This window comes from Mytilus galloprovincialis, chromosome 9 (assembly GCF_965363235.1).
Source record: "Mytilus galloprovincialis chromosome 9, xbMytGall1.hap1.1, whole genome shotgun sequence".
NCBI classification, from domain to species: Eukaryota; Metazoa; Mollusca; class Bivalvia; order Mytilida; family Mytilidae; genus Mytilus; species Mytilus galloprovincialis.
The window spans coordinates 39,852,054-39,872,873 of NC_134846.1; the positions used below are offsets into that span (position 1 = coordinate 39,852,054).

The window sequence follows — 20,820 nt, forward strand, 5'->3', positions numbered from 1 at the left end:
AAACTCATAAATCTAAAACAAACTGACAAAGCCATGGCTAAATATGTAAAAGACAAACAAACAACAGCACACACGACACAACATAGAAAACTAAAGAATAAACAACACTTACAAACCAATTACTATTTAACTTGTAAACTTGTAAACTTACAAACCCATTACTATTTAACTTGTAAACTGTGATTTTTATTTAAATAAAACTCACAGTAGTACAAGTTACCGGATTTGTTATCACATTAACAACACGACGAGTGCCATATGTGGAGCAGGATCTGCTTACCCTTCCGGAGCACCTGAGATCACTTCTAGTTTTTGGTGGGGTTCGTTTTGTGTATTCTTTAGTTTTCTATGTTGTGTCATGTGTACTATTGTTTTTCTGTTTTTCTTTTTCATTTTTAGCCTTGGCGTTGTCAGTTTATTTTAGATTTATGAGTTTGACTGTCCCTTTGGTATCTTTCGTCCCTCTTTTAATGTGCAAAAGGAGTCCATAGATATATAAGATAAATAAATAAGAAAATATTTTATCATAATACAGTACATGCATACAATTAACATGCATGTAAAACAATGCAATACAGTCACAAAACATATACATAACGACTAATGTCAGTTATCTCCCTAAATCTTGTTGTCCATGCTTTCACCCAGTGGGACTCCCGTAAACAGTATGCAAAGCTATACACGAGTACCAAACCGATTGGTTAATCATTGTAAGTTGTTTTACACAATAGCCTTTTACACCTACATTGTAAATAAAATTACAATTTACAGTATTCCATTCTTAGATATAATCCAACTTTTTGTTCAACTACTTAGAAATTATAATGTCTGTTTGCTCTACATATTTCCCTTTCGTAGGAACACCGCTGTGAGTTATCGTTATACATGTATTTCATCAGAAATTTTCTTTTGCAAAAGCAAATGAATATTTTTCACAAACTTTCTTAAGAGTATCTGACATTAATTTTGGTCCACAGAAGAAAACCTTTTTCTTTCCTTTATTTTGTCCAGAAAACTTTCCAAAAAGCTGCAATAGAATGAACAGTTCAGTTAAACTCATTTATAACTTGAAAGAATACATGAATTTGTCTTGTATGTTATGTTTTTTATCATTTTTGTCGTGATAATAAGATTAATGTACATTCATAGTTTCAATGATTTACAACAATTTCGTTTAAAGTTAACTGTGTGTGCCTTTTGCTTTCAGTGTTTCATTTATATTTTGACTTCTGGTACAGATTTATAACTTAACCAATTTGTATTGGGGTAGAGGCCTGCATAGGGTCGTTTTTTTTCTTCAAATAAAAAGTATGTTTAACTTCAATCAAAAACATCTATCTCTACATACACAGAATATATTTTTAAACAATTTATTATTATAATTAAACATTTCCTAAATCATTTAGCTATACTATCTGTGAGGATCCAGGATCGTTTGGCAGAGGATAGTCCGTAAAACAGTTAGGACTATCGGCAGTATAAATCAGTCAAACAAACAAAAATATTTTTATTCAGCCGTAAGGGGGTCTGAATAATCTTGATCTGTCTCATAATATACTTCAAGTACTTGCCTTGTCCCAGTCAGGTCGCCCTGCCTGAGTTTTTGTTTTTAATCCCGTGAAAAAATCTTTTCGCTCCTTTTTATGTACCAAATCCAACGCCAGTTGTAAACCAACGCCTTCCATATGCGTCTTTTTTACTGCAGATGTCATATAAAGATGTAGGTCAACAAATTTGTCTTCTTCCCAGCCTGCTAAAGACTGTTCCACTTCTAAGTTGTTTAAAACACGTACAAACCATTCAAAACAACGTTGATCTCTATTTATCCAAATAAAATCTACCTATAAATAAAGGCAACAATTATAAGTTTACCGCTGTTCAATAGCCATACATAGATTACGCGAACACAAATCCGGGTCACAAACCAAAACCGAGGGAAACGCCATATACAAGAGGAAAACAATGCAACAACATAAACACTGAGCTGGAAACAAACGCCAATATACATACCATACATATAACAAATATGATAGTACATAACAACATGTTAACCACAGAATAACAAAGGAACCTATAAGGAAAAAATAACATCCATCAGACTTTACTTTTGGAATAGCTTGAAAAGCTTGAAAGACTTGAAATGTTATCTTGCAGTTTTATTAAACAATGTTAAACGCCATTTCAAACATTTTATAAACCTTATCGAACTTAAAAAAACTATATCCAATGAATATCTAGATATTAAAGAAATTTGTAGGCAAGTGTTCCCCTCTATCATATTCTCTTAACTATCATATCATTTGGACACTTCAGTGGGCTGAATATCCCCGCTCAACATGAAATTGTGTTTGTGCTCCTTTGAAGGAGGAGTAGGATTTTATGAAACATATATCATACATGCGCAATCTGAAGTTTACCTTTTTCATCTTTAACATATTTTCTTGATTATCGTCATACCAACAATGTGTACATTTGGGACACTTCCGTTTGTTTCGTTTAATCTGATGAATAATGCTTTGTAAAATGGAAGCCATTGGTGTGACGCCAATTCCTGCACCAATCAAAATGGCGTGTTCTGTAGTCAAGGCTTCACGTGATGCTGTTCCGAATGGTCCATCTAGGAAACACTAGTAATATAAATTGTATTGATAACAAGAAGTAATTGTAACAGGATGCTGTTACGAAGTCTCCCAAACAAAGCTCCCATAACTCGCCATTTATATGGTCCCATGTTCATTTGATTTGATTTTTTGTCCAATACAAGAATATATATGGCTTACGGGTGGGGATCTCCACCATTTACAAGTATTCAAACAGGAGGGGGTGGTGGTAACCCCCAGAGACTTTACCTACATTTCATTTGATTTGTTTTATTGTCCCATACAAGAATATATGTGGTTTAGGGGTGGGGATGTTGACCGTTTACAAGTTTTCAAACAAGAGGGGGTGGGGTGACCCCCTCGGGACTTCCCTTTTATTTCATTTCATTTGTTTTATTGTCCCTTACAAGAATAAATATGGTTTAGGGGTGGGGATCTGGACCATTTACAAGATAATAGCACATTCTCAAATTGAACGGGGTGGGGGCTATTTTAGCTGTTTCCATGGTAACGGCAGCCATTTTGAAAATTCCAAAGTCAAACTGGAAATCAACACATGCCGGTTAACATTCCTGTGGAGTTTGTTCCAGTTTGGACCACTTTGATTTTTTTCGCATTTGTGCTGTTTCCATGAAAACGGCGGCCATCTTTTACCATTCCATAGCAAGGTGCACAACTTCAAATGATAGAATGGACAAAAAAGTGTGGAAGAATAAATATTATTATAATAATATGAAAAAAAGAAACGAACAATAACAATATGTCACCCCAACTCCGTTGAGGGTGCCATAATAAGAAAAAAAAGAAACGTAGAATAACAATATGTCACCCCAACTCCGTTGAGGGTGCCATAATAAGAACTGACCAAAAACAATAAGTCTCCAAACTTTGTTTGGGAGACTTAATAAGAACATTTAAGAAGAATAAAAAGATGAGTTTTGATTGGTGAAATTTTTTCGATTGTTTTTGAGAGTTGTGCTTTTTAAGCCACGGATTCCAATAACTCACAAATTCAGATAATAATTGTTTTTTTATTTAAAAAAGAGTATTATTGGTGTTGAAGGATCACATATTTATTTTCTATAGCATATGGTGTGCAAAGTTTTTGGTGAAAGTATTTTCCGATACAATTTTTTTTTAATTAGGTCTTTCCACCTTTCCGTGGAAAGACCTATTGGATTTCTTCTTCTGATTATTATTATTATTTTTTTTTTATTCTTCCGCCTAATTCTTTTCTTGCGTAGTATTGATGTTTCAAAAGATGTCGCTTAGATATTTGGAATATGATATCGTAAAGCGTATGCACTTTTAAAACTAACCACTGCGTAACCAAATACTTTACGTTGTAAGAGTTATCTCCCCAAACACTGTTTTTCTTGTGGCCACTACTCCTTCGCAACCATAAAAGATTACGACAAATTTATTTTACCAAATTGCTCGTTACATCCTCAGGATGTTCTGTTTTATTTTGACCGAAGCCGTATAGAGACTCCATATGAGATTTAGTTCCCCTTTTGTATTTGAAATTTTGAAATGTATTTTAAACTGGAAAACTATAAGTGATAGAGACCTAGGGTCTTTTGTTTTGAGATCATTGGTCCAAAAAAATGAAAATTAGGTAAAGGTCAAAGGTCAAGTTCATATTCTAAATTTTGATTTTGGCCTATTTTCACTAACTTTCATTAACCTTATAAGATACCGACAAATTATTTTTACTAAATTGTTAGTTGCGACATGTCGTAACTTATATATTTTGGTTAAAAGGGTGTGTAGACATAAAATGGGAGTTTTTGCCCCTCCTATATTAAGAATTATACGTAAAGTGATATAACTCATTAACTATACATATTACAGACCTAGGGTCTTTTTATTTGGGGTCCCTGGTTTATGACCTTGAAATATAGGTCAAGGTCATCAGTAAATTTGACGTTCTAGATTTTGACCTTTGCTCAAAATTCATATTTATACATCATTAAGCCATAGGAACTGACATTTTCAACTGAATTTTAATATTTTCATATCAAAATAGATCCTTATTGGTGGAAAGACCTTCAATTGTTCTCTGAACAATTGGTTTTTAATTTTGTTTGCATTCATTTTTACAAATGATTCATATATATATATTCATTGTTCATGAAATTAATAAAGTGTGTGGTTCTAAAAACACACTAATGGTGTTATAAAGAGTGGATTAAAAGAGTCCTATAATTCAAACCAATTGGATTTCAGACAAAGACAAACTACATTCGTAAAGGATAACATGGTTGCATCGATATCTTATTGTGTTAAATTATTGCAATAGGATTCCAGTTAACATGGTACAAATGTACAAGTCCAGTAATTACGAATGAAATCCTTTAATTCTGGTTTTAAAAAAGATATTGTACTGAAAAAAGCATTATGTAAAAGTGTTTTGTTTGAAGTAAATTCAATGTGGTTTATGCATCTAACATACAATATGGAAGGGGGTTATCAATGTGAGAAAGCAATGATAAATATGTGACTGTCAAATAATGGGAATTAAAAGCCGTTCAATTGTATTTATATTACAATGTAATAGATGAACAGTAGTACAATATCCATATGCATATTTAATCAGTTTATCTAAAACTTCAGCAGAAAGAAAGAATAATGTCCTTTATAGTCAAGCGAACCTATTTAAAACAATGATATCCATTGATAGTCATACGTTATATACTTACTCTTATTTTGACGGATTTTATTTTCATTTTAATTCTCTTTAGCCTTGCTATTTCTTCCTACAAAATACTTCCAGATTGAATAAATGCTTCAAAAATGTAAATATGACAGAGAATTGCTGCGGGTATGGGTTTACTCATTGTTAAAGGCCTTACGGTGACCTATAATAGTTGATAATGTCTTTGTCATATGGTCTCTGTAGAGAGTTGTCTCATTGGCAATCATACCACATCTTCTTATTTTCACGTCGAATTGTTTTACATTTTGTCTTGTCGATTTCTTTTACAGCTTGCTATACAGTATGGGCTTTCGAAGTTGAAGATCGTACGATGACCTATAGTAACTAATACCTTTGCGTTTTGTCGCTAGTGAATGTATGGTTGTCTCCCCGACAATAATTGTATCGCTCACCTGGTAGCTAAGTACACACCTCATAGATTGTATGCTGTTAGACACATATAATTCATTTTGCATGATTTATTTCAAACCTTGTAGGTAGGGTAACTGAAAGCATCCATCTAAGCTTGTAAATAATAAATAAAATAACTTTAAAAAAATCTCTTCAAATCCATATGTTCCATTGGCGGAGATTACCATGTTAATATTGTTTTAATCGGTATTTATAAACGCATATATAGAGCAATATGTTTACATGCATATCCAAATGTTCGATTTTTAACGTTGTCTTTCCGTGAAATCTATCTTCTATGTAGTAAAAGTCAACGCTAAATCAAAAAAAAAAAAAAAAAATATCTTTAACGAAACACTTCAGTCGACCGCTATCTAGACGAAGTGCTAGTCTATAGTACACAATTTTAATCCTAGGACATATACCTACACTGAGTTTATATACGTACCCCGTCTAAACTCCCGATTGTTCCTCTTCTTCGTATGTTTGTCATTAGACCATTTAATCTATCTGAAACAGATAAAGGTTTGAAGGTCAAATGACGTTATTAAATATAATTCATGGGTAAGAACAAAATATAAGATATGATATGGAGCAACCATTTAACTTCAAATGGGGTGATGTATGTTTTTTTTTCCTTCGTCAGAACTTATTTATTTATAAGAAAAGAAGACGTGGTATGATTGCAAATGCGATAACTCTCCACAAGAGACCAAAATGACACAGATATTAACAACTATAGGTTACCGTGCGGCCTTCAACAATGAGCATAGCCCACACCGCATAGTCAGCTATAAATTCATCAAATTGCCTATACGAATATATTTTTTCAGCCCACGTGAACAATACATTTTGTACATTTATGTACATTATTTTGTGACGAAGCTGCCAAATTCTTGTAAAAAAACGATACAACAAAACAGTCCTTTGTAACAGCACACATTTATAATAAATCCCAGTATCTCATCAAAAACGATATATTTAAGAAATCTCTTTTTTCAAATTTTAATATAGACACATGTTTAATGCAGACCTATAATCGACTTTCGTCTATTAGGCTGCTGTTCTTTTCGTTTCATTTGCAATGTCGTCATCATAGGCGTCTCAGCCTCAACCTCACATTCCTCTCCTGGATCGTACCTAGATAGGTATTGGTACAGATCTTTCGTCCAATTTCCTGTTGTACGCACGTGTAACCATAGTCTGTCTGGAAATTTAAGAAAGACTCATTAATAAGCATGTTAGAATATTGTTATTTTCTGGTTTATTGTTTCTAAAGTCAAATACTGCCTCAGTGTAGATGTGTGTCATATTCTAAATAATTTAATGTTGAATGTGACGCGTCTTTTGGTTGCCTGAAAGTTTTTTTTGTCTATCAGCCCATAGATAAAATTGTGTCATGTGACCGTGTGACTTCGTTAACGTTTTATGATTTTTTTCTTCTGTTGCCATTAGTTCAGAATTAAATTATAAGGTTTGACTTTAATATTTGTTCTCTCTATTTTAAATAACCGCAATAATGTGGTTCACGCTTTTGGATAACACGCTACGAGGGTTATTCAGTATGCACCGCATATTTCTGTTATTTCTTCATATACACAGTCATTTCTTAAATGTCTTTTCTTACTTGAGGAATTGGTTGCAGTGAATTTTTCAAATTGTTAAATTATACAAAATTGCAATTTAGAGAGTACTTTATCTTACAGCGTGTAGAGAGTATTTTATAATAATTGAAACTGCAGAGTTTCAACTATTAAGTAATATTTCATATTAAGTCATGCGTTTGTCGTAAATGTTAATAAGATACGTGACAACCAGAAAAAGGCAATGCATTTTTTTAATAGTGTTCGTGTTTCCATCTTTCAAGAATAACAATGTTCAAAATTATCAATTATAACCATTAGAAAAAAAATATATTTCAATTCTCAGTCAACACTCAAAACTTTCAAATACAAATTTTTTGTTAAGATTTTTTTTAAATTCAATGAGACAAATCTAGTGTAGCCAAAGTGTTGAATACCTCACTAAGGATGGTCGCTCGTCCTTGTTTTTGACAGATATTTGGACTATTATTGATTCAAATTGAATTAAGGAAATACCTTTCATTTCTGGCGCACTGCTGATGGTGAAGGGGTGGAACTCATACGGTGAAATGTCAGGGATCTGTAAATACATGTAGTCACCAGGCTGGAAGTCGAATGTCTTAGGTCTCGATATCTCAAGATGTGTTACCTATAAAATATTTGCAATACGGTAATGGTTTAAAATACGTTCAGAGTAAGATACATATATAAAAAAAATAAAATCTGCATTTTTTGTCATATTAAAAAGTGATTTTAGATACATATGTAAGAATCTACTTATTAAGCGATAAAAGCATCAAAGTATCTAACAAAAACATACCGGACGTAGCAGAGAATTTATACATCCCACACGATAAATATTTTCGTTTCCCGGTTTGTTGTTAATATACCTCTTGAAAACTACCATAGTTATCAGAGCAGTGTTAAATGTAACTTTAAACCATTTCCACGACATCCGTTTAAGATGAGGTTACATCTACACTTTAAATTGCTGTAGCCATTGTTAGCTCCATCAATCAGCAATAAATTATTTGTTCGCATCTACATCTCCAGACAAACACGCATTTACTTTAACTTTCCTACCTAGGTAGTAACCCAAGTTTTTGAAATTTCCACCACGAAGCACTTTGCATTACTTTGTGATCTTACAATAAAAGGCAGTTACCAGGTTACGTTACCAAGGTTACTTTGTAAACATTATAATCAACACAAGGCAATAACTGTGTGTCTTAACTACACTTACAAGACATTTTATACACTTACCCCACAAGGCAGTAACGTAACTTTCTCTATATATGTTACACCGTAACGAAGCTGTTTTATCCACTTGACTCTATAGATCTGTTCTATTAGGAATATAGTACCTGGTACCAATATCCACATCCAAAAATGCTTACAGTGGATTATCAACAGAATCCAAAATGGTATACACAGAAAATGGAGGTAGAAAAATACCTGAAATATGATATATACAGTCTGTATTCTAGGAAAAGAAGTTTAATTATATGACCTTCAGCAACCGTAAACAAGCGTCTTTCCATCGGCAATATTTTACGTAAGAATGTATAGTTCGGAATATGTCAGTTTGAATTAGTTCTGATATGTATTACAAAAACTACGATTAACATACATCTGTACTTGAACATTAATGCTACAATGCGCGTATGTATGTTGTTCATTAACGTGCTCTAGATCTCTCCACCGACTTGTGTTCGCCTCGTCATGTGACACTCCTAAACTCGTCCTCCTTTTAAAAAATACCGAAAAATTCACTTTTTTTTTTAAATTGATGTGGAACATAATTTGCCCTCGAATTCAACTTTTTTAAGTAAAATAATCTGTCAGCTATATAATTTAATGTAGTACTCAATTGAGTTGCAAAGTTTTACTTTTATTTACGCAGATATTAATCATCATAATTTTTTCAACGTTTATTCAAAGTTGTTCATTCTTTGCACAATCAGCTAGATAATTGGATTTTAAATTGAGTGTTATATATTACAGGTTGTTCAAAAGAAGAAAGACAACTCATATTTCCTAACGTATACATTATATCTTTAGCAGTTAAACGTCTTATGCAGTACAATGGATAGAGTCATTCTGATTTTAACGAATACAATGTATATCGAAATGTCGCACGAGTATGTGTAATGTCTTTTATATTATAACGACAAAATCTGCAATACAGTTTTATTATATTTTTTTAAGAATGTATATATTCGCAACAAAGTGCACCTTTGAAGGAGTGATTTCCTAATACAGATAGATACATGTATATAATGGCGACTCACTTGATAAATCCTAGACCTGACAGATGGGTACGACAAAACACACATGATAAGGAGGATAACCAATAATATCCACCCAGTAATGAAGGCTGTTCCATTTATCAACCCAAACGTTGTGATATCTGTCAAAAGTATCCTCCATGCTAACAAGGCAACACCATCGTTTGATAATAAGACTACAAAAGGGACAACATCATTGACATTTTTCGATTACAGGGTACTTTCGTCATTTATATTATTTATAATAAATAAGAAGACAAGTCATTGTGACCGTAAATAACAATTATACAACTATCTACAGAGCACCATCTATTGAAAACTTTATTATTTTAGAGGTTATAGGTGGTCGAGTGGTCTAGAGCTTCGGACATAGTGCAAGGCGATTCGAGGCCACGATATCTCAGTAGCATGAGTTTGAATCCCGACCATGGAAGAACAAAAACATAACTTCCTCAAATTGACATATCTAACATTGTTGGACTGATATTATATAGACGAATTATATATACAGAATGTGTTTTCAGACTTGTATCACCATCACTGGTGATCGGATGGATAACATCTGTCGTAGAGTTGTCACTGGATCAGACGTACTTAAACATCGAATGACAAAAATATGGAACGTATATTATTTTCTGACGTCAGACACGCGATTCAATGAATGTGTTTGTAGATAAATTTTGTGTTCTGTTAAATTGTTCCTTTTAAAATTGTTAAACGATGATGACTGATGTACCCATATTTTGACTTTATTATTTATTATGTCTGTTTAGTTCACACATCATTGTAAAGATAACGGAATTTGATGAAACTGTCAACAAAGTTAGAGGTTTAGCGCTATAAAACCAGGTTTAATCCATCATTTTCTACATTTGAAAATGCCTGTACCAAGTCAGGAATATGACAGTTCTTGTCCATTCGTTTTTGATGTGTTTTGTCATTGGATTTTTAAATTACCATGAGATTATGGACTTCCCAATTGAATTTTCCTCCGAGTTCAGTATTTTTGTAGTTTTACTTTTTATATATACATATAGCTTAGGGTAGTTTTATTCCATTAATGGGAAAAGTTTTAAATTTTATCTATCTTGTTTTCCAATTTCGTATAAATAAAACTTCTCGTTTTTAAGCATTCGGTGACTTAAAAAATGGTAAATGGTTTGAATTATGACAGTTGTTTACTAGTCGTTTGACGTGTTTGAGCTTTTGATGTTGACATTTGATAAGGTACTTTCCGATTTGAACAATCTTTTTTAATTGAATTTTCTGTAGAGTTCGGTATTTTTTGTAGTTGTTTTACATGTACCTCTTCGGGTATCACTCAAATACTTGTGTTTCAATTTGCGAGATTTAGTAATGTTCCGAGAATTTAACTCGATCAGTAATCCTACATACAGGACCGTCGACTATTCTGGTTAAAGTTTTTCTCGTGAAGTGTCTAAGTTTTATTTTGTATTACTTTTCAGATAGTTTCATTGTAACTTAATGTTATTTGTTTGTTTGTTTGTTTGTTTTTTTAGTGGTTTGGAGGGATAGAGTGTTACACTTTACTCACTTGCATTCCCAATATGTCCTATTGTATGAAAAACTGCATACACACCAATCATAGCTCCCACGAACTGGTGAAATACTGAATGTTCATCTAATGGAAGATAACGTCCAATTCTCGTTGATCTCACGAGATTTATTGTCTGTCTCAACATTAGAACGAGAACAAGAGTACAGTTAAAATTTAAATTCATTCCACAGACTCTCGCTGTAATTAAAAACCCGTTTGATTTATTGTGATTCCAGCCAGCAAAAGCACCAAGTCCTAAATTTGCAATTACGTAGAGTATAATGAACACTATTTTCGAAGTATTGTGTTCCCAATAAACTTTAGAACAATACCGAGCACCTTGGGAACATGTGTTACTCTTTCGAATGTCGAACCAATGTGTAGCACTATATTAAAAGAAAAAATCAAAGTGAATGTTATAACATCGTTAAACTTTAACAAACAATTATCTTTATTATGAAAATGATATTAATTTAATCAAACTCGATTCATTAAATTAAAGAAGACTTGTTTTAAATTATTGTCCGCCATTTTTTTCATTTTTCGTTTAATGTCTAAGCAAAAATAAGGCCGGTGGTTTTATCTTTTAAATTGTTTCATATCTTGTTATGCAATGGCTAAAGGGTTTTCTCATTATTGACGGTGATACGTTACCCTATTGTTGTTTTTTTGTCTGTTTCCTTTCATATCTAACTTATGTCTAACATGAAATTTGAAATGTTTGTTTCAGTGTATATTTTCATTGCGAACATGACTTTGTATAGTTGAATAATGCATAAAAAGGAATATAAGATTATTTAAGGTGGTATGGGCGTATAAATTAAAATAATACAGTTTTTTCATACTTTACCAAAACGTGTTATTTATTGTGATATGTCAAAAATATAATAATTTTTTCAAGCTACAGGTTTTGACAAAATGACACATGTTCAATGTATGGATTATCCAGGAAAAAACATCACTATGTGATTAAAAGCTGAGCTAAATGATAGAATTGTAAAAAAAAAAAAAAAAAGAACGCGGTGAGTTAGCTTTTAGAATTTTGCTATGAAAATATCAAAAGAAAAAAGAGGGTCACCGAGCGTTTTTTCATCGAAAATGCACTATTTCAGAGTAACCTCCCCTTAAAATGCCAATTTAAAACATTAGAAAGCAAACAAAGATGATCTCAGCTTGTAGAAATATTAATATTTATCAGTTAAAATCTTACAAATGTGTTCTTTTAAATGAAAATTCACATAAGTTATCTGCATTCCTCATCAATTTGTGCTAAGTTGATTTAAAATCTAGACCTTAATATGTCTGTATTTTATTAATTGTGGCTACATATAACTGTAATATTTATTTATGTTTTGTTGTATAAATGAAGTTGAGAATGTTACTTATTTTGAAAAAAATATTGTTTTGCTCAGCAAAAGACACCATGTTTGCTATAATACAGTGTCTTGTTAATTCGCCGTTGAAGAATTTAAAGCATTCTGGGTAATATTCCCTAAAGCGTACACCAAAAACGTTGTGATTGGTTTAAAACGTAATACACAATAGAAATTCAACCAATGACGAGCATTTGTAATTTTATTTTCATTTTGGTGTAAGAACAATGAGATTAGTACCAATAATCCTTTAGATTCTGAAAAGGCGAATTGTAAGAATGCATATCGCAAGTCCAATCTATTTTCGACCTCAATTAATCATTTACCTCAACGTCATATCATCAATCAAACCCGGATGTTTTTCAAGGGACGATTGAAATTCATCAAAAGTTATTTCACCGCTGTTATCAACATCCGCGTCTTCAAACAAGACCGAGGTCAACTCATCTATATCTTCGTTGCACAAAGTCAAAGAGCTTTCTTCCGTACATGATTTCAAAACCATCCGCATTTCGTACTTGTCCACTGTACCACTTCCTAAATGTTTAAAATAATTGGTGACTATCGAAAAAAACAACAACAAACACAACGCAATTTATAACATGCATTTCGGATAAAGGAACGACAATTTTACTTCAAAGCGGAGGTTATGGTTAATTCCTAAACTATTCTGATCCCTAAATCATCATATACAAAGAATGAAGGATTAGTCTTCTATATCCTCTGAAATATTAAGCGTTTAAGAAGTAAACCGGATTGCTAAACTTGTGTCAGGCTTTCTGCGACAGAAGTCGCATGCTTGACAAAAATGACTGGATCCGCCCCTTAAAAGACAGATCATCTTCTCGCGTCCATTCAGCCACACACATGCACGTTACATCGTTCAAATACAATGTACTAGTACATCAACTTCAACCAGAAGCGTATTTTATCGATGAGAAGATAGCAACCCGCTATGAAATATTACCAAATAAAACATTTATATGAATCCAGATTTTCCCCATATCTTAAAGTGTAAAAAAATTAATTTGATTTATTATGTCAAAATTCTAAAAAGAAAAGAAGAAGAATCTGATGGAAGGGAAAGACAAAGCCACAGTGAATATGACAGACATGCTATATGCTACTTTAACAGGTGGCAGGTGCGATCAAGTCTGCAGTAAATCTGCACAGTTACCGTCTATTTCATTACAATAAAAAAAATGTGTATATACTTTGTGATTTAAAATTGAATATGAGTTAGTAATGAACGACTTGGTAAAGGTACGAGTAGGTTAAAGCGCGAGTTTGCATTTACAGGTACGAAATGACTTAGATTCAACCTTCGTCCTCGGGGTTATTTGCACATGTGACAAAATGAAATAAAAAGAAGTTTGGAATCATCAATAAAATGGTTTTATGTTGATTTTTTTTCTTCCCTAAAATATTTTCTTTAAATATATTTTAATTTTGCTTATTCAACAAATATTTACCGTCAGCGTCGAAAACATCAAAGAGAAATTTTAATTTTTGCGTGGGTGTTCCATTCTTGAGCATGCGTAGTCCGTTAATTAACTCTTCACACTCAATATCCCCGCTGCCATCAGTGTCAAACAGTGCAAAGAACCTCTCACCAAAAAATGACTACAGCAAAAAATACAAAAACATAAACACAAGTAATTAAACAAACACAAACAAATATAAAAACTAAAACAATTCAAACGAAACTATGATGGCAACAAAAAGAGACACAAGACACATTTTGCTATACATACTTTACACTGTATATTATATAGACGTGCTGTCATGCGAGTTATATATAAGGGTCTAGATGCTTTGGTCTTTTTTCTTTATACTCTTTATGGAGCAACAATTTAACTCCAAGGGGGAGGGGGTTATGGATTCTTGTCTGATTCTATTTTGTTTCGCGCACAGCGTTAACATAAATGTTTGGTTTTTTTTAGTTTTTCAACACCTTCAATCAAATACGATATAAAACAAATTGGTTCGTGCGTTTACCTTTTTAAGTCGTAATGCTTTCTTAAAATTTTCAGTACAGAGTCTTCCATTCTCTGCAAACTTTTGAAATTCCTTGTTGACCAATTTGACCCACCGTTCATCTTCGCTGAAAAATAAATTTTTTGGTTAATGTAAACAAAATATCTCCTCATTTACCAATTTGATAGAACAGCCGTCTTCGCTGAAATTTTGTTTTGATTGATTTTTTTTTTTCATTTTTAGTCTGTTAATTTTATTTTTTAAAGTACATTTATTCAGTCAAAAATAATATATAGATCATATATCATACATGTATCATGAAGCATATATAATCATATGGGACCCTATTGAGATACTCAATTTAATCAAAATATGCTCACACTTAACCGCTATTAGAGTACTGTAATTTTCTTGTAATGATCTGTATTGGATTTGTACTTCTACATGTATTGTGGGGTACATGTACATTTATACAAACTTGTATTGTGTGGTACAAACTTCTGTGTACCTGTCCAGTATATTTACGATGAAATTATTATAGTAAAACACAAAAGTGCTACATAATGTAGTGTTCCTTAATTCATATTACTAGCATACTTCGGAGGTACATGTTCTTTCAAGTTCTGTAAAATAATGGTACTGGAATAGTACAATAGTTTGTCAGAATATATATAAAAAACACCCAGAAACCTGTCCATCACCTCAAACGTGTCTGATGTCTCAATAAATAACGCGCCCATACATGGTCACTGAACTACAATACATAACCATGACTTGTCTAGTTGCTAAAGGGCGCTAAATCGTGTACTTTTAAAGAAAGCCCAAATATTTCCATTCCCCTGAACGTGTCAATATGAAGCCTAAACGTTTTTTGTATGAATGCTCAATATAGTCCTTATTTGTAAATGCCCATTTAATTAAGTTGAATTTAAGCCTTCAGATAAAAATTTATTGTCCACCAATATTGAGTGTGTAATGTATTGTTATTTAAAAACAAATTTGCTCTTTCGTTAACTCTTTCCCTTTTTACTGTTTCATTTATTGTCCTTCTCCAAAACATGAGAAAATAAATATGATCAAATAGAATGAAATTCAAAACAGTGTGACTGTGGCCATTGATTGACTCATTAAATTCATCCATTGACTGGGACAATTTACGTGAACGTTTGTCTGTAACGACCACTGTTAACGACGTACCTACGATAGACATTTAAACTGTGGGGTCACCAAAGGTTTCTTAACGCCTTTAATTATAAAATAATTCGAAAAATTAATCAGGAATAACCTTTATGTTTTGATTTATATAATTGATATAGATCAAAACATCGTGTTATTTCTGATTAATTTTTCGAATTACTTTATTAAGGTGTTGAGAACCTTTGGTGACCCCATAGTTTATGTGTCTTTTAAAAGTACATAGTGAGCAGTGATCGTTACATACAAACGTTCACCTAAATTGTCCCAGTCAATGGATGAATTTAATGTGTCAATCAATGGCCACAGCCACACTGTTTTGAATTTCATTCTAATAGGTCCTCAGTCCTCCGGTCGATTGTAAAAACCCTTTGCCAAATATAGCGTCTGTTTTGCTGTTCGTGATGTGAAAGTACGCAGCCTCGTCCGGTCAGAACTGGGATGTTAAATCCAAAAACTATTGTAAGATGACTGCCTTCAATATAGACCTACTTTATAATCTACTTTTACTACTGAATATGCATGAACTATTTGCCAATGGAAGTTAAGCACATATCAATCAATAAATATTTTTTGAAATGTCCATGAAAGACTTGCATTTACATCTTCGATTTTTCGCATGAGGTTTTGAGCATATTTAAACGGTACTTTAAGGCAATTAACGATTATAAATTTAAGGTTGGTTTTCCTAAAAATCTAATACTGGTTTCAGTTCGAACTTTGAATAACTGAAATTTAATTTGCCTACCTTTCATCAGAAGAATCATCGTTATCCTCATCTATGGGTTTATAATTAACGCTTTTCATTTTAGATATGAAATATTGGACACATAATTTCGGAACTTCTTTCATTTTTCTTTATGTAGATCGACTAAACGTGTCTCAAGTCTTTTCATACATGTACAGTACTGTATATACATTGTACCTTTAATTTATGTTTATATCGGATTTATTTTCTATCAATGTTTTCATTATTTTAAATTAAAAAAAATATATATATAAACGAATTTTGTTAATTAACTTTAACACCCGTTTGATTTAAAGTTTAAATCGTTTTACAGCTTTCAGTCTTTTATTTGTAATTGAAAATAAACATAATTATCATTAATACTACCGTTGATTTTTTTTTTATCGGACCGAGAGTATTACATGGTCAGAGAGACATTGAAGAGAGCAGAATTTATAACGACTTAAAAAGATACCTCACACTATACAGTGTCAGGAAGACACCGACCAGAACAGGTTTTATGACGACACAATAAAAATAAATACAAACTACAGAAGGTCTCTTAGACTACTTCTTCATATTCTTAGGCATGTTAAGTTGTCTTTTCTCTCTCCTTTTAACCTATTCTGTAAAGCCCATATATATACAGACCCTCATATAATGTACAAGTACAAAAGTCATATTTTATTTGAGACGTTTTTCTGTAATACGAGAGCCAATCAAATCTAAACATGGTTCCTCATTTAAATTAAACAAGAGAGTCTGGATGGAGTTTTACAGTTTTACAGAGTAGAGAATAATTATACACCAAAACTGCGGAATTGAGAAAATAATTAAACCGAGCTTTCAAACAGTGAAATGAAGGGACAATATAAACTGTTTTCCGAATATCATACTACTATTTCCCCCCAAGAAAATGCACCGATCGTACATGTAAGTTTGATTTTACACAATGATTAATTTTACTTGACCGATTTCTAGAATGTCCGTCCACACAGAAGGTAACGTGATGAAAAATTGTATACATGTACACCGTAGTCAAAACACGGTAAATCAAAAATATTCTGTAATAAACGTATTTTCTTTAAAAGGATCCCCGTTACAGCTAATTACAATTTACAATAATCTATCTATTATAGCGGATTACAATTTACATTAATTAAACCCTTTTGGCTAGTGAAATATGTTTGTAATTGGTTATTTGTACGCTGATTGGTGAAAAGGTGAACACATCTGGATAAATTGCCCTTTATTAGACTAATGAATCGAAGATTTGTAATGTTCAAATTGTTGCTGTAAAAACTTATGCTTGTCAAACAGAGTTATGAATGCATGCATTTTTGTGTATTTGGTTGATTGCTACTTGATTAATGTCCAGTTGCAAATACTTCATGCGCATTCATGACGAGAACAAATCCACAGAGCAGACAAACCGGGATAAGCGAGTTGGTCAAACTTATGTTATCGTTATGAAAATGTGTACTTTAAATTGATATTTTTTTTTAAAAAGTTGTATTTGTGAAATTCTTATCAAGCATTTTGTCCCCGACTTTCCAATATTCGGCTTCTGGTGTTCTTGATGTTAGTCATTCCAAAAATGCGTTTCAGATGCGTTATAAAGTGTTGTTTTAATTTTTTTTTTAGATAAAATGTCAATATCAGACAGACATATAAAAATAAGAAGATGTGGTTTGATTTTTTTTAATTAGACAACTCTCCACAAGAGAACAAACGACAAAATTCAACAACTATAATAGTTCACCGTATGGCCTTTAACAATGAATAAAACCAATTCTTCTATACTAGTTGTAGTTGTTTGTCTCATACAGTTCATTTTGCCTCCTACTTGTCAAAAAAATGATTCCTTAAATATTTGACATTCCACGGTTACCCTAAACATTTTTAATATAAGTTTATCATTTACTTTACAAATCATAGTTACATAGTTACAAGTATATATATTAAAATTAAAAGTTGATGATATATTTTGACCTCGTCACTGTTCAAAAGTCGAAGTTTTCAAAGTTAGCATTAACTCGAAAATTATATCGATTTGTGACTTTGGAACACCGGTATACTACTGTTGCCTTTATTTTTACATGCTGTAAAAGAATATACATTGAAGACAATGTAAAACAACTATTTCTACGTACATAAAAAAACAAGACGAAAAGCGAGACACCCGGCACTTTAAGGTTTAGTTGATGAAACTAAACTAGTTGTCTCTTGATTTAAAAACGTCACAACCTAAACGCGGACCACGAAGAGGACCTCACAATTAACCTTCACAGAAAAAGAGACATTCACATTACCGTTTGGTCAATATGGAAGCGGAGTAACATAAGACATTATTTGTACAATAGTTTTTTGAATGGAGGATACAATTCATATCAAACATTCTATAGTATATTCACATTTCAAACAACTATTTTTTTATCCAGAAATAAAATAGGTACACTGTACGTAAGACTTCATTATGAAAACAAGAAATTTTTGATTTTTATCAAACAAATTTATACTACTATATCAAGAAAACATGTTGCCTTTATATTCATATTTGCAACTGGACATTACGAAAGCAATAATCAATGCTTTTGCAATGATTATATTTTATTTTTTGTCTACTCTCATACTTTAAATGCTTAAAATAAAAAAAAAAAAAAAAAAAAAAAAAAAAAAAAAATGACTGATTATTGTCTTCGTAATGTCCAGTGGCAAATAACTAATGCACATTCAGGACCGAGAACAGACTAAGAATTTGTAACAGGAGAAAGGTAAATATCCAATGGCAAATGCATAATCAAAATCGAAGTAACAGAAGTAAACTACATGTATATAGTGGCAAATATTTCACGCATAATATAACTATGCGCTTTCTTTCAGATAAATAAAATTACTGCTTTCTAAATGTACAGTGGCAAATCTTTCATGCATTTTTAGGATCGAGAACAGATTGTCAACCAATAACATAATTCAGGTTTTTAGATTGAAACATTCATTAATATAATTGCTTTCTAAATGTTTAGTGGCAAATATTTCATGCATATTCATGACCAAGTCTTAGAACATATGAACAGTTAATTATCGTAACAGTATTACGTCGAGGTGTAAATATGTGGAATATGTATGTGTATACTTTAAGTGAAATAAAATCATAATTTTCTTAATGTCCAGTGGCAAATATGACATTCATTTTGTAGCATCAAAATAAAATTTCAATTGATTACAGAATAACGATATTTGAAAGTACATTACATAGAGGTACAAGTATCTCCAACATCTATATGTGTACTGCAAACTGAATAAAATCATTACTTTCTAAATGTCTAATGGCGAATTTTGCATACTTTACTTATCTAGGATCAAGAACATAAACATATAAACACTTAATTAGAATTAATAAAAAAAAAAAAAAAATAACCTAGAGTTATAAGTATCTCCAAACACTATGTGTGTACTTTAAGCGAAATCAAAATTAATTATATCTTTCTTAATGTCTAGTGGCAAATATGTCATGAATTTTAGCATCGAACACATATTTCAATTAAGTACAGAATTAAGACATTTAAAGGAAAACATTACATGCAGGCCGAAGAATCTCCAATCTCTATGTGTCAGTGCACTTTCAGTTTAATACAAATATTTATTTCTTATGTCCAGTAGCAAATATTTAATGCATATTCACGAACAATAGCAGATTAACAATTAATTACAAAAAGTAGATATTCAAATTTAAACATTACCTCGAAGTATGAGTATCGCCAATATCTATGCATGTACTTTCAGTTAATTCTGAGATCGTAAGCGGCCTAACACGTGTAATCCCGTTCATCATAATCTTACAAGATAATCTAATCACAAATGGAAGTTTTTAACGACCCTGACTGGCTATACAGCTCTTGCACGGTCGGAACTAATCTAATAACAAATGACCATACGTTTTTATATGAATGTTTATGCAAATGACTTCATTGTTATTAATATACATTGGAATTTTGACGTATATATTTGATGTAATTGATGCATATTTCGGTATCTATTTTGATTTTTCCACAACGAAATCATTACAACACGTAAGTGTCATATTTATACACCGAATGTGATTAATTGACCACATATACCAATACCCATAACCCGTCATATCATATATCTTTTCAAATTATCCGGGTCTTTGTGATAAATTATACCATTTAAATGGACAAATTGACGTTTGTTTCGCAATATTTACAGTATACTTTTAAAATTCATACCCACTCTACTGGTATGGATCCGCATTGGAACAATTTAACGGATAGCATGACGACACTCCTTGTATTCTATACTTTTTAATGTAAAAGAAGTCCGAATACAATCTTTTAAATTATATTACTGATACATGTACTCAAACCTTTTTTTATTTTCTATTTCGACT

General features: G+C 31.9%; 1 protein-coding gene across 2 annotated transcripts; it reads right to left on the reverse strand.

The window, feature by feature from the left end:
• Positions 1-505: 505 nt before the first annotated feature.
• LOC143044991 (NADPH oxidase 5-like) lies at positions 506-20,318 on the reverse strand. Of its 2 annotated transcripts, none has more exons than XM_076217271.1 (14): positions 20,153-20,318; positions 14,510-14,615; positions 13,984-14,134; positions 12,838-13,048; positions 11,136-11,524; positions 9,584-9,756; positions 8,556-8,747; positions 7,809-7,941; positions 6,743-6,916; positions 6,158-6,219; positions 5,303-5,359; positions 2,418-2,627; positions 1,572-1,841; positions 506-1,027 (listed from the first exon to the last, which is right to left on the reverse strand). In XM_076217271.1, exons 1-14 carry the CDS (start codon positions 20,242-20,244, stop codon positions 896-898), a joined length of 2,352 nt encoding a protein of 783 aa, XP_076073386.1. In that variant the 5' UTR covers positions 20,245-20,318; the 3' UTR covers positions 506-895. The 2 variants fall into 2 exon arrangements, with proteins under 2 accessions (XP_076073386.1, XP_076073385.1); XM_076217270.1 differs by lacking the exon at positions 20,153-20,318 and adding an exon at positions 16,431-16,587.
• Positions 20,319-20,820: the final 502 nt, after the last annotated feature.

Coding starts and splice junctions, on each gene's coding strand:
- LOC143044991 (XM_076217270.1), bottom strand. CDS start 16,534: ATGAAAGAAGTTCCGAAATTATGTGTCCAATATTTCATATCTAAAATG. Junction 9,757..11,135: donor AGGACATATTGGGAATGCAA/GTGAGTAAAGTG, acceptor TCCCTTTTGTAG/TCTTATTATCAAACGATGGT. Junction 1,028..1,571: donor GGCGACCTGACTGGGACAAG/GCAAGTACTTGA, acceptor ATTCTATTGCAG/CTTTTTGGAAAGTTTTCTGG.